We start from the raw sequence: 14,367 nt of genomic DNA on the forward strand, positions 1-14,367 counted from the left end.
TCAGACCCTTTGCATTCCACCCTACAGTCCACTCCCGGGAGGACTGACAGAGGAGGTCACTGTACAAATGAGAAACCAAGACCAGAGAATTCATGGGACCCCTTTCCACCCACACCCCCTGAGCTCTTCTCTGTGCTCTCATTATCAGCAGATCCTCTCCCAAAACCTGTGTAATCTGGCATTTGGGTTTTTCCTGCTGGCTTATTGGCACTTTAATAGCCTTTTCTAATTGGTATCTGTTCCCAGTGAAGTTCAGCTTCAATTACATGAAAAAGACCCTCTTAGTAAACGCCCTTCTTTGCCTTTTCTCAAATACAGCAGTAGGTGTGTGTCTTGCTTGAGCACTTTTTTTCCCAAATGAGTTTGTATTCAGTTAGCCACAAATATGTTCTGCGTGCATGTGTATGCATCTACATATGTAAAGATACGCAAATACATACACATTTGTATTACTTGAACACAAAATCCAATGTGCTGAAATTCCTTTTTTATGTAAATGAATAACATTTCTTAAGGGAGCATTGTAAGGGCCATTGAGGTCACACTGTATTTGGAGATCACCATCTCTCTCTCTGCTTTCCCTGTTCTGCCAAATATCTCCTCAACTGACTGTAAAGAATACAGATGAAAAGTATGTAAGAAATCACAAGTCTACAGCATGTCTGCCCTTTATTTTAAACCATCTAAAATTTGTCCTTATCATGCCCAATGCCCTCCAGTATTCTAAAGACCTTTGTTGCGTAAGCAATTTCTCCATTCCATGGTGGCTTATCTGACAGTTTCCCATTTACCTTCTACCTATTTTTGCACTCGACTTTGAATTTTAAAACCCCACTGTGGTTTGAAAAAGACTTAAAGGATCTTGAAGGATGAAATCAGAAATCTAGATTAGCAATTACTATAAACCTGCCAGCAAGGAAGTTGTTGTTGTTGTTATTGTTTTCTATTTGGGCCAAAGCAAAGACCTGAGGCTTAAGTGTAATCCAAATGCATCATCTAATGAAGCTTATGTCCTGGAAAAGTGTCTATGTTTTCACTCAACTCTGCCTGACTCCACTGTTTCATTCTCACTAACTGAGGATAGTCCTAGGATGAAGCCTTTTTTTTTTTTTTTAATCTGAATCCTGGGCAACTACTCCAACATTAAGCCTCATTTAGGTTGAAAGAAAATTCGTTTTCTTACTGCTTTCCCTCTCAGCTCCTTTTCTGAGCTTTAATCGAAAGCAGCCGTGCCAGGCCACACGCCATACCACCTGAGTTTCTGCACCCTGAGGTGCTCTCTGCCCCAGGCGAAGACCACAAATGTTCATCCTGACAATGGATAAAAATGGGCTGGGTACCGAAACTCAGAAGGAGAAGGAGGCAGCAGCTGATGAAATATAGAGGTGTCAGCTTCAATGATAGGGTTACTTGAATATGCTGACCCTCATTTCCCAGGAAATCCCTGTGATTCCTAAGTGCTCCTCTTTATTTCCTATCTGCCCCTTCTGATGCATATTTTCTGAAGGTTCTGCTCAGTTCTGCTCAATAAGTTTCCCCTTTATGGTTCATTTTGACCAAACATCACAAAGATAATATTAATAGCTAATGCTGTAGAAAGTAGGTGATGTGCCAAGCATTGTCCTGGGCACTTGCTAAATAATCACTCATTTTTTCTTTGATTCTTTACAACAACCTTATAAGATAAATACTGTTACTGTTCCAAGTTACAGATGAGGACACCGCGGTCCCGAGAGGTGAGACAAACTTGCTCAACATGACACAGCTACAGTTGATAGTGGAGTCAGTTTACACACTCAGGCCGTCTGGCTCCAGATCTGGTGCCCTTAACCACTGGGCAACACTGCCCTGGCACTGATTCGTCTGTGCTCTGTGCTAAGTACATGCAGACATATTTTTACAAGATCTTCTCAACAGCTGAATATTGCTATTGCATTTTTATGAGCCATATATACAAGTCCCACAGCCAGAGAATGTAGGAGCTGGAAAATGTATTTTCTCATTCAGCAGGTGTTTACTGATCATCTAATAAGTCCTGTGCTCAGTGCCATACATAGACACAATGAGGAGAACAGACCTGGTATCTAGTGGGGGAAGCAAATGTTAATCAAATGATTCGACATATAAAGACATCGTTTCAAACTGGCAAAACATATAGAGGCCGTGCAAGGTATCTTTTCTAGCTAAGGGTGGGAGGTGTAGAGAGGAGGCTTTTCTCCCAGAGGAAGGAGTGTTTAAGCTAAGATAGCACCCATCTGGGGGAGGCTACGTGGTAATGGGTAGCAGGTTAGGGAGCAGGCAGGGAAAAGTATTCTCAACAAAGGGGCGTAAAGTGCACAAGCCTTGCTGTGGGGGAAGCACGGTGAAATTGTGACATTTGAGCCACCCTAGCTAGGCTAGAATGCCAGGAGCCAGGGGAGGGGTTGGAGGGAATGCCTTGAAATGAGGCAGAAGAGACGAGAAGTTGTGGTTCATCCGATCCTCAAGCTATGTGTTAAATCTCCTTGTTCCACTGACCACACTATTATAGCAGGTTCTTAGCAGCAAATTTTGCTTTTCTCATTTCATAAAACAGTTGGTAAAAGCCCATTTAAAAACTCTCAGCAACACGGCGTGTATTGCAGACAGGCATAATTTCGAATGTGCTGTGCTTTGCCATCTCTAACATATTCAATCATGGTCCTATTTGCAGAGCAGACGGTGCAGGTGAAAACCCTTGTAAACAGTGACGTGCTTTCCACACGCGCACCCGTGGTATTAGCCTTAATAATCGGGCTTGTTTTGGATAATGCATGCACTCTAACGGGAGTTAATATATGTTAAGTGTTCAAAACGGTGCCTGGCTCGTGGTAAACAGCTATATAAGTGTTCACGATTGGTTTTACTATTATGCCTCCCTTTTTTTCTTTCCCCAGGCTTGGTCGGGGGAGGATCTGTGCATCACCAAACTGTTATATGTGTTCACATTCCTCTTCTCTTTCAGGTCAGAACAAAATCTGCTTCATCCCAGGCATGGTGGGCCCTATATTAGAGATGACACTTATCCCTGAGGCTGAGCTTCGGAAAGCTACCATACCAATCTTCTTCGACATGATGCTGTGTGAATATCAAAGAAGTGGGGATTTCAAAAAGGTAAAAAATGAGGCCGGAAACTCATGCCAGCATCCCTAATCCCCAGCCCATTTCCCCATAATGATATCGTCTTTCCATCTCCCTGAGCTTCATTGAGAGGCTCGGCGGCAGGATAGGGACATTTATTCATAGGCCTGGAATGAGCTGGCAGATCAGATTTGGTCACTATTCTATCAAGCTTTTCCGTCCGAGGGCAAGATTAAAATGCACTTTCTTGCTGTGTATTTGCTCAGTCTCTTTCTCAAGAGTCTAAGAACCCCACGTCTCTACCTAATGATTCCCTAAAAATGTGCTCCCAGGGCCCGCTCCTCCCAGCAGTCCCACTCTCTCACCCACTCTTGTCTAGTACTTCGTCTTCTGGGCTGACTCTGCAGATCTGTGTTATCCAGAAAAAGCCGACACTGCTGGGTGTCACACTTGTCCACACATCAAATCTGATAGCAAATGGAGTTAGGGACATGTTGCTCAGGAGGGACCTCTGGATCTGTGAGGGAATAGGACGCTGACCCCAGCATGGAGGGCGTCAGAACCTCTGTGAAACATAAGAGCCGTTGCCCAAATATTGTCATTGAATATCTGGTCAAACTTGAAGAATGAGGTCCATTTCCTGGGCCTTGCCATGCTGGGAGCTCTGGCAGTGGAAGAAGCACCAGGTGCCACAATTGGCTCCTGGCACTGCTCAGTGACATTACCCTGTTTAGGAAGGTTGGTCTTTAAGTCCTATCAAGGCTGCCTGAGCAGTTCCCTCGGGTCTCACCCTCTGTCCTCTCTGCCCCACATCCTCACTTAGTTTTACCTCTAACCAAGCTTCTAACCCTCCTCTCTCCCCCAGTGCGTCTACCTCTTACTCCTACCATGTCCTGCCTTAAAACAGGTACTTAAAAGGCAGCAGATTCCAAACTGCCTTTCCTTAAGATCCTTAGGGATATTTCCCTTCCTTTACCCATTAATACCCTAACCCCCACAGAATAAAGCACACACTGTCTAGCCAGCATCCCCAGCCCTCCCGGCTCCAGCCTTCTGAGGAATGTCTCAGCCATCCTCTCCAACTCTCCCCGCCTCACCTCTTCTCCACCATCCCTTCAGCCCATCTGAATGGCATTGCCTCTGTGGGTGTCCTTCGGGCATTTTTTTCATCCCATTACTTCTCTGCACAGTCACAACCCTGCCTCCCAACACCTTCTAAACTCCTACTGATCCTGCGAAGCCCATCCAAATGCCATGTCGTCTAGGAGGTCTTTTCTCCGCATTCCTGCCATTTGATTTCTAAGACATGACTGTTATGTACTGCCTTGTTTTATACTCATTTCTGTGCATTTTTCATCTTCCTCATCTGCATCTAATGACGATAATGATGATGATGATTATAATGACTGACTTTAGATATTTACTACGTATCAGGCATATGACACCTATTTTCTATTAGTTCATGCAGTCTTTTTTAAACTACAACTCTATGAAGTAGGTAACATTATCTTGTATTACCCATTTTAAAGATGAAAAGAAACTGAGACTTAGAAAGCTGATGTCATCTGCTGAAAGTCACCATCAAGAAAGTGGCAGAACAAAGGCTGCAACAAGCAGGTCACTGCAATTCCTAAACCCATGCTGCAACCCGCACTATCCAGCCACCAGTATCTCCCAGTAATACTGGCTGAATGATATTTGCTAGAGCAGTGCTTTCCCTAAATATGTCCATGGAGCACTGATCCAACAAGATACTCTAGGGAAGAGGGTTTCAAGGTTAAATACCTTTGGAAGCCACTGCATATTGGAACCCCTCTTAGAGATTCCCAGTGCATATTGGAACCCCTCTTAGAGATTCCCAGGGCATATTGGAACCCCTCTTAGAGATTCCCAGGGCATATTGGAACCCCTCTTAGAGACTCCCAGGGCATATTGGAACCCCTCTTAGAGACTCCCAGGGCATATTGGAACCCCTCTTAGAGACTCCCAGGGCATATTGGAACCCCTCTTAGAGACTCCCAGGGCATATTGGAACCCCTCTTAGAGACTCCCAGGGCATATTGGAACCCCTCTTAGAGATTCCCAGTGCATATTGGAACCCCTCTTAGAGATTCCCAGGGCATATTGACAGAGTCAGGGCACTGAGACATTCCATGGCAAACAGATCTGTCATTTCTTAAATTTATTTCTTGAATTTATCCGTTGTCAGGATGAACATTTGTGGTCTTCGCCTGGGGCAGAGAGCACCTCAGGGTGCAGAAACTCAGGTGGTATGGCGTGTGACCTGGCACGGCTGCTTTCGATTAAAGCTCAGAAACGGAGCTGAGAGGGAAAGCAGTAAGAAAATGAATTTTCTTTCAACCTAAATGAGGCTTAATGTTGGAGTAGTTGCCCAGGATTCAGATTAAAATTTAAAAGAAAAAAAGAAAAAAGAAAAAGAAAAGTTGTTCGAGAGGAATAAGAGACTAGTTTGCTATGATGATACCACTGTGAGAGGTAGCATTATAGGAACTTTAGTGCCAGAAGGGCTAGTGACCAGCTGCCTTTTTGTGAAGAGCCTGAAAAAAAATCAGGCTGAGTAGGTCAAATGGAGAAAGAGGCCATATCTGAGCAGTTGGGATAGGGGGAGTGGAGGGTGAAAGCTTGGATTGAATGTTTGAAGGCAGCTTGGAATTTGCTGCCTTTTAAGTGGGAGCAAGGTCTATGCAGCTTGGGACCATGTGAAGGGCACACACCATGAGATGAAGGGCACTTGACTTACCCTAAGACCCACTTCTGAGGCCAGCAGGTGCCTTAGAAGAGTTCCTCGGAACAGGTGTGCAAAAGAAACACACCAAGTGCCTGATGGTGTACAATGTCGCAGAAAGAAATAAGACCTGGTCGCTGCCTCGATTGTGACCTGACAGATGTGTTTGGCGGCCTCAGAGGGTTTCACTCTAGTGTGATTTTCCTTCCCTAAAGGATTCTGGTATCTTGGTTTCTCTGTAGCATCCACCCACCTGTTTTCTCTGTATGGAGTCATTCCTTGGGCTCCTCACTCCAGTGTGCGTTCATTCTGAGCATGTTCCCCAATCACTTCTCCTCGCTGCTCCCTTATCAAAAGAGACAGGACAATCAGGCTGACTAATGAGGCAGATGCCCATGTGAAAACCAGCCAGCGTGCTTCATAGGAGCTCAGCTGGGGGATACGTGGGCCCAGGCATGGTTTTTGGTTCAGAGTAAGCAGTCATGGAAGGCGTCTCCAGGAAAGGGAGGTGGTGACACCCTGCTGAATCTCAAGCAGCCTTGATGGCCAGAACAAGAGTGAACCCCAGGACTGGGGTGTAGAATCCAGGAGGGCTGGTGTGCAAAGTGGCATTAGTTCATGATGCTAAAATAATCCAATGAGAGAAGAACCAGGTCCCCCAGAAGACCACGTTGTTCCCTTTCTAAAATGTGGGTTGCTTAAGGGACAGAAGAAACTGAGCAGGGGCTTTTCTCCCAGGTCATACCAAACCCTCTGGCCTGATGCCAGTTTCTTGAAGTTCTCTAGTTCTCATGCCTTTGTATGGGCTCTTCCTTTCATATCTTTGCCTGAAGAGATCCTAGACACCCTTCAGCTGAGACTTCACATTTTGAGGAAGGCTTTCCTTCTTCCTGAGGCAGTGGTTCATCTGGGTACAAGAGGCAAAGATTTGCTCAAGCCAAGTATACATAGGCTGGAACTAGGACAGAAAGGTGTTAGACTCTCAGTGGCTCGGGGTTCTGTGGGCTGAACAGGAGGCGACTCCAGGGCAATCTCTCTCTCTACTCTGGGTTTCTTTTGCAACCTCCATGCCAGATTTCCCTGTCTTGCCTCTCACCTAAATTTCATAGACAGCTGATGGGTTTGACTGATGACATTTACCCGTCATGAGTGCAGCATTTTGTCCCAGATCATCTCGGGGGTCTCTGTCCGTTGTCTAGGACTGGATGTCCCATCCCTGGTACACCACATGATTCCCTTGGTGGAGCTGTGGAAGGACAGTTTCAGAAAGAGGGCCTTAGGTGGACCCCACTGTGGCTGGCTTGGCCAGTACACATGCTAGAGTGAAACGTACCCTGTCCTGCCTGGGTTGAGTGGTCATCACACTTGTCCCACACAGCACAATTACCTGCTCATAGGTCTGTCTTCCACAGCAGACTGTGAGCTCTTGAGAGCCAAAGCTGGTCTCTCAGTCCTGAACTCCCAGTCCCTGTCAGGTGTCTGAGATGCATGTTGTGGGCACCATGTCAGTGTTCCCAGAATGAATGGATGGAGGCATTTAGACCCCCATCCCAAGGCATTCAGGGGAACCACATCAGCACAGGGAGGTACATTCCAGCAAATGTTTTTATAACATAGAGTAATGGGGGTTGCTAATGACTGAGTAATCCCCTTGTGCTGGGTAGACCAGCTGTCTTGCTGGCCAATTCTTTGTGGAAGGAGGGGACGTAGGTGTTCTGGATGCTGTTGGTGGGAATGAGTGGGAGTCCTGGGGTATAGAGACCTTGGAGACTGGTTAGCTAGATTCAGATGGTAGAACTGTGTACCAGTCAGCATGGGGATCTGCGCCCTCAGCAGACAGGAGATCCCAGAGAGAATTCTTCTCTCAGAGAAAGAAGAGGGGATAGCATCTGACAGCAGTACCTAGAACAGTGCCTGAACACCATAGGAGCTCAGTCATTGCTCACTGAATGAATTAATAGATGGAGATAGCCATGTTGGCAGATTCCACTGAGACTGCATCTTGGCATGGAGTAAGTTGGTGATTTAAATTGTTTAGAACATAATGTGGAAAAGATTACATCAATTCAATAAATCTGCATTGAGTGTTTGCTGTGTTCTGGGTACTGTGGTTCGGATTCAGATAGACCTACTCCTTATAAGCTGAATAAATGTGGGTAAGTTATTGAACCTCTCTCAGCCTCAGCTTCTTCATCTGTAAATCGGGTATCAAACTGTCATTAGAGGTTCCCATCCCAAGCTCTTTGCGGGGATGAATTGGAACAATTAGAGACAACTCAAAGAAAATTAGAAAGCTGCACTGACTTCCAGACACCCCTTCTCACATGGCATTCTCTTTTCCAGATTCCTCCCAACTCTACTTCTTTCCACCCAGAATAACTGGCATTTCATAACAGAGGAGGTCAAAAGCAGACTTACTGGTGTTGATGTCATCGTCATCATCTTCCTGACATCCAGGCCTCTAAAACCATCTCTGCCCTTCCCATGTCAAAGTCAGCACCAGACATGTGAGGAAGAGCAATCATTCCCCAAATCTCACACTTCTATAGGGCTAGGCTCCAATCAGAAAACACTCTAGGAAAACAAGATGATAAAAATAGCCAAGATGTTCTAAAGCAGCCAGGAGAGGCGAGAGAAGCAATGCAGGGAAGGCATGAAGCAAACACGAGGCCCATATCAGGTCATTCTTCTGGAAGAGGGAGGCCCAGGCAGGAGGTTTGGGCTCCTGGAGTCCACTCCTTTTTTCTTGATTTGAGCTTCTTAAGACTTGTATTGGGCCTCTGTAGAATCTGACTTCTGTAGTGGCCCAATGAAATCGATGGATACTCATTAGCAAACATCCACCTCACAGCAGTGGGCTAAGAAGTCAATGATATGATGCAGTTGTGTAGCTGTGGATGAAAATGGCAGTAATTTGGAGAAGCCAGAGCTACATCCTCAGCTCTGGATGGTGACAGTGTTGGGGGTAAGGACTGTTGCAGTATCATGATGGAGTGTATGTTTGGGAGAACCTTTTTTTTTTTTTTACCTTTTTTTTTTTTTAGACAGAGTCTCACACTCTGTCGCCCAGACTGGAGTACAGTGGCACGATCTTGGTTCACTGCAACCTCCTTCTCCCGGGTTCAAGCGATTCTCCTGCCTCAGCCTCCTGAGTAGCTGGGTTTACGGGTGCCCACCACCATGCCCAGCTAATTTTTGTATTTTTAATAGAGACAGGGTTTCACTGTGTTGGTCAGGCTGGTCTTGAACTCCTGACCTCATGATCCACCCGTCTTGGCCTCCCACAGTGCTGGGATTACAAGTGTGAGCCACCATGCCCAGCCAGGAGCACCTTCTTGTGTTGGACCTTGGGCCTACCCTAGCTCAAGTTCATCCATCCATTGGAACTCCAGACCAAGGTCCTACTTTGCCTCAGCCTCCTCATTTGTAACATGGGGATGATGATGTTCTTCTCCCTTGGCTGTTGTAAAGATTAAATGAGAGTATGATGCCCATGATAATGACAATGACAACACAACGACAATAGCATGATGAGCTTTGCTAACAATTATTGAGCACTTACTGTGTGCCAAGTGCCTTTTACTTGTGTTTGCCCTTTAATTTGTTACAGTACCACTACAAAGGAGGTGCTGTTTCAAATCTCCATTTAATAGATGAGCACACTGAGCCTCAGAAATGTTTATTAACTTGGCTAAGGTCATAGGGCTGGGAAAAAAGTCAAAGCAAGACTCAAACCAAGTCTATTCAATGCTGAGGACTATGATCATAGCCATTTCTGAGCACAGCAATGACCCTGGGATATGCCTGACTGAGACCTTACCCCTCCAGCTCACCCCAAGGGCTCAGGCATGGTGGTGTGGTATCATTTGTCTCTGCACACTCTCTGGCACCCTGTAATTTCCCTCCTGGCAGGCTCTTTTGTGACGCTGAGACAAGTGCTTATTTACCTCAACCACTTCTCTGCTCCAAAGAAAAGTTCAGCTCACCAGGAAGAATCATGCCAGCATTTCCCAGTGAACCCCTCAGACAAGAAAAAAATGCTGCTTTTCTCCCCTTGCGCTGCTCTCTGGTAACATTCAGCAGTAATAACAATAACATTAGTGGTGATGACAAGTCGATAGAGCACAGCGCACACTTAAGGTTCGGCACTTTGCTTGTGCTTTACATATAAAATCTCTGTGCCCTGTAACTACTCCACACTGTAGGTACTACTGTTATGCCGGTTGTATTGATAAGGGGTAGACAAATGCTGGCCCACAGGCCAAATTCATCCTTCCACCTGCTTTTGTAAATAAAGTTTTATTGGACTACAGCCATGCCAATTTGTGTACGTGTTGTCTAGGGCTGGTTTTGTGCTACAGCAGCAGAGTTGAGTAGTTGTCACAGAGACCATCTGGCCTGCAAAGCCTAAATTATTTACTGTCTGGCCCTTTACAGAAAATGTTTCCCAGTCCCTGATGTAAATCCTGACACTGAGGATTCGAAAGACCTACCAGCTTTCCCAAGATGGCAGAGGGAGGCAGGGAGGGATTTAAAGCCAGACAGCCGCACAGCAGACTCATTGTGTAGTCCCTCAGCTGTATTTCTTCCTGCTCTAGGCTTGGCAGAGAAGACATCTCTAAGCATGATAGTCCCCAGCCCTTGACATTGGATAATATTCAACACACACATACTGCTTGACAGGATGCACCACAGAAGGGGCATGACTCGTTTGCAGACTGGCAGTCTAGACCCTTGCCACACTGGGCCTCATCTAGGTGTCTGTTCCCTTCCTCCCTCCCTCCCTCCCTCCCTCCCTCCCTTCCTTCCTTTCTTCCTTCCTTCTATTTGTCCATCCATCCATCCTTCTCTGCTTAAGCTGAACGGCTGTCCTCATCTTTCTCCACATTCCCACCTTGACACTTTTGCTCACACCATTTCCCTCATCTGGAATGCCTTCCATTTCACATTTATCACAGTCCTACCCATCTTTCCAGGCCCAGTATATCTCCTTCAATAAGTCTTCCCCAACTGAGGCAACTCATGAGAAATTCTTTGGCATTTGTGCTGTATCAGCACAAGCTTTTGGTCCCTTCCTTAGACCCTTTGTGCACAAAAGTGAGGGAACAATGGCATCACGGATGATGTGTGAACCAGAGGGAAGAGAAAATGTGGTCCCTGCCTTATCATCACCTAAAGATTCCAACTCCATGGAGCTCTGTCCTTTATGCACAGGAAAGAGCCTGCCAAAGGTATCTGCCATTCATCTGAGACTTTAGACAGGTCACTTAAACTCTCTGAGTCTCTACTTTTTCACCTGTAATAATAACTGACACCGAGGGTTGTACCAAGCAAGGGCTGGCCACTCTTCGTGCATTGTCACATTTAAAGGTGATCTGTGACCTCCAGACTTCATGAAGTATTATGAAGACCGGGTGTCAACAGGTCACGTTAGAAGCCAGGACTCCCCAAGTCCTCTTTTGGTCTTGGTGACCTTTGCCAAGCTCCCCTTTCCCTCTCCAGGTGCCAGTTTATTTTTTAATGGTAAAATGAGGGAAGAGCAGACTGCACGATTTGGATGGACTCTTCAGGGTATAATACTAAAACAGTACAAACCATTTTGCGTCAAAATCATGTTAAAAAGACACAGGGTGACTTCAAAACAATGTGTTGAATAAGCCATGCACTCCAGTGGGTGAAATGCTTCTTAACATGGAAAGTAGGGAGACAAAACCTTCTGTGGCTTCAATGCCAGTTGGTGGAACTGTAGATGGATACTTGCTTTCTGATCACTTACCTAATCTGATCTCTGATCATTACAATTGTCACCAGTCTTGACTTATCTAAGACCTGACATTTGCTCCATGTCTTATGAGTATTTTTCATCATTTCTTTGGTTGGAGGGAACAAAACTCCAATTCAAACTGGCTGATATATACACAGATCAGCTCATATGAATGGGAAAGCATCAGATGTGACTGAATGCAGGGGCTCACAAATGGCATCAGGCCTCTGTTTCTCTGTATCTTCTGCTCTCTGCTTGCCTCTGTATTGGTGTAATTCTCAGACAGCCTCTTTCATTGTGGTCAGCAGCAGCTTCAGGCTCAAGACCTTCCATCTTTAGGTTGAACAGAAAGACTCATTTTGCTAAGAGTTCCTATAAAGCCTCAGATTTAGCGTCTCACTGTCTCAGTCCAGACCTTTATTAATGCTGGGACCTGGGCAATAAAATATATTGATTAGGAGCTAGGCCTGTGTCAGGTCTCCACACCTGGAATTAGGGAGGGATGTTCAGCCCACCAGAGCCCCAAGGACTACTGTTAAGACTGGTGTGATCACCAAAGTATGGAGAAAGGAATGAAGGAATGCCAAGCAGGCAGAAACAATAGCTGTCCAGGAAATATGTCCATTCCCTTTTCCTCTTTCTGCAAAATTTCTACTTAACCTTTGAAAACAAGCTCAAATAACATGGGCTGTGAGAAGTCTTCCCTGACCTCTTCTTCTCCTTCTCCTTCTCCTCCTCCTCGTCTTCCTCCTCCTCCTCCTTTCTTCTTTCTTCTTCTTCTTCTTCTTTCTTTCTTTCCCCCCGCACCCCTCTCTCATCACCCATGGCTCCTCTTCACTCTCTGGGCACTCCAAAAAGGCAGACATAGTATTCTGTTCCATTTTGCATTCCCAGATCCCAACACTCAACCTGGGAGATAATGAGTGCCCCCTAAAGCTTTGGTTGAAATAATGAATTGACTAATTTCAGCCCTCAGCCTCCTAACGTTATTGTTGATTTTTGCCTCCTGCATCTTCAGTTTGAAAACGAAATCATCCTGAAGCTGGACCACGAGGTGGAAGGGGGCCGAGGCGATGAGCAGTACATGCAGCTGCTGGAGTCAATGTAAGTTCAGTGCCCCGTGTGCAGGAACAAGCCTGTGAAGGTCAGGTGAGGCGGGTGGGCTCAGAACTCCAGGGGGCTCTGAGTGATTGTGTCCTCCCCTGGAGATCGATCTAGAGGCTCACGGGTATCGGCAAAGCTCCATTTTTGGAAGAAACCTCACATTTCTCTCTGGAGTGGCCATTTGTTTGGAACTGACACAATGGGCCAGATGAAAAGAATCTTTGCTGTGTCGGGAAGAGGGAAATAATCCACCAAAATGTCTACTTTCATCACATCTTAACTGTGGAATATGGTTGCTATTTTTCCTTTCTTTTCTGTTTAAATATTTGACAGATGTTGGTCATGACCTACATTTATTGAGCACACATAGTAACTTAGCATGCTATTGTGCAATGTGCTATGTAATGCCTCCTTTAATCACACTTACTCCCTTTGATGCCCATTTCACAGAGGTGGGCCCTGAGGCTGAGGGGAGTAAGCACATTGTTCAAGTAAGCACATTGCCAAGCTAGTGGAGTGGACAAGCTGCATCCTGAACCTAGCTCTGCCTGACTCCAGTGCCCAGGCCAGGGGCAGACAGTGGACAGAGAACAGTGTCCAAGACCACTGGACTTGGAGTCAGGACATTGTTTTAACAGCTTTCTTGAGATATAATTCACAGCCATGCAATTTACCCAAAGTGTACAATCATTGACTCTCAGTATGTTCACAGAGCTATGTAACCATCGCCACAATCAATTTTACAACATTTTCATTACTCCTGAAAAGAAACCCTGCACCCCTTAGCCACTGCTTCTGCCAACACACACACACGCACGTGCACGCACGCACGCGCGCGCACACACACACACACTCACAAACACTCCCCCATCTCCCCTAGCCCTAGGCCACCATTACTCTGCATTCTGTCTTGCCTATAATGTTTTCAAGGCTCATCCATGTTGTAGCATGTTTCAATACTTAATACCTTTTAATTGCCAGATAATATTCTACCATATGGATGTACCCCATTTTGTTTATTCCTCTCTCAGTTGATGTGTATTTAGGCTGTTTCTACCTTTTGACTATGAGTATTGATTCTGCTGTGAGCGTGCAGGTACAAGTTTTCGTGTGGACATAACGTTTACAGTTCTCTTGGGTATATACCTAGAAATGGAATTGCTGGATCATATGGTACCTATATTTGACCTTTTGAGAAACAACGACTATTTTCCAAAGTGGCAGCTCCATATATATTTCTACCAGCAGTGTATAAGGGTTCCAATTTCTCTGCATTCTTGTTAACACTTGTTAATATCTGTCTTATTGACTACAGCCACCCCAGGGGGTGTGAAATGATATCTCATTGTGGTTTTGAATCGCATTTCCACGATGTGTAGAATTCATTGATTTTCAGTACACTCACGGGGCTGTGCGCTTTTCCATGTGCGTATGGGCCGCTTGTATATCTTTGGAGAAAGACATTGGGTTTTGATCCTGGCTCTACCGATTCGCAGCTGCAAGACTTCACAGGAATCACATATGTCTGGCCTCAGTATCCCCATTTCTGAAATGGGAATAATAAAGCTCCTGTGGTTATTCTGAGAACTGAATAAGTATAAAGCATCTGGCACACAGCAGGTAAATGCTTCATAAATATGCTTCCATCTCCAGG

At 45.6% G+C, this 14,367-nt stretch overlaps 1 protein-coding gene across 3 annotated transcripts in view; it reads left to right on the forward strand.

Moving 5' to 3' along the window:
- The window catches only part of DOCK2 (dedicator of cytokinesis 2), a 436,348-nt gene that overhangs the window by 368,284 nt on the left and 53,697 nt on the right, over positions 1–14,367 (forward strand). For all 3 annotated transcript variants that reach the window (XM_045395044.3, XM_045395045.3, XM_045395046.3), the window contains 2 exons: positions 2,984–3,132; positions 12,628–12,713. In XM_045395044.3, the coding sequence (XP_045250979.1) occupies positions 2,984–3,132; positions 12,628–12,713 (235 nt within the window). The remainder of the gene's footprint in view (positions 1–2,983; positions 3,133–12,627; positions 12,714–14,367) is intronic.

Source organism: Macaca fascicularis, chromosome 6, assembly GCF_037993035.2.
Source record: "Macaca fascicularis isolate 582-1 chromosome 6, T2T-MFA8v1.1".
Classification (NCBI taxonomy): domain Eukaryota; kingdom Metazoa; phylum Chordata; class Mammalia; order Primates; family Cercopithecidae; genus Macaca; species Macaca fascicularis.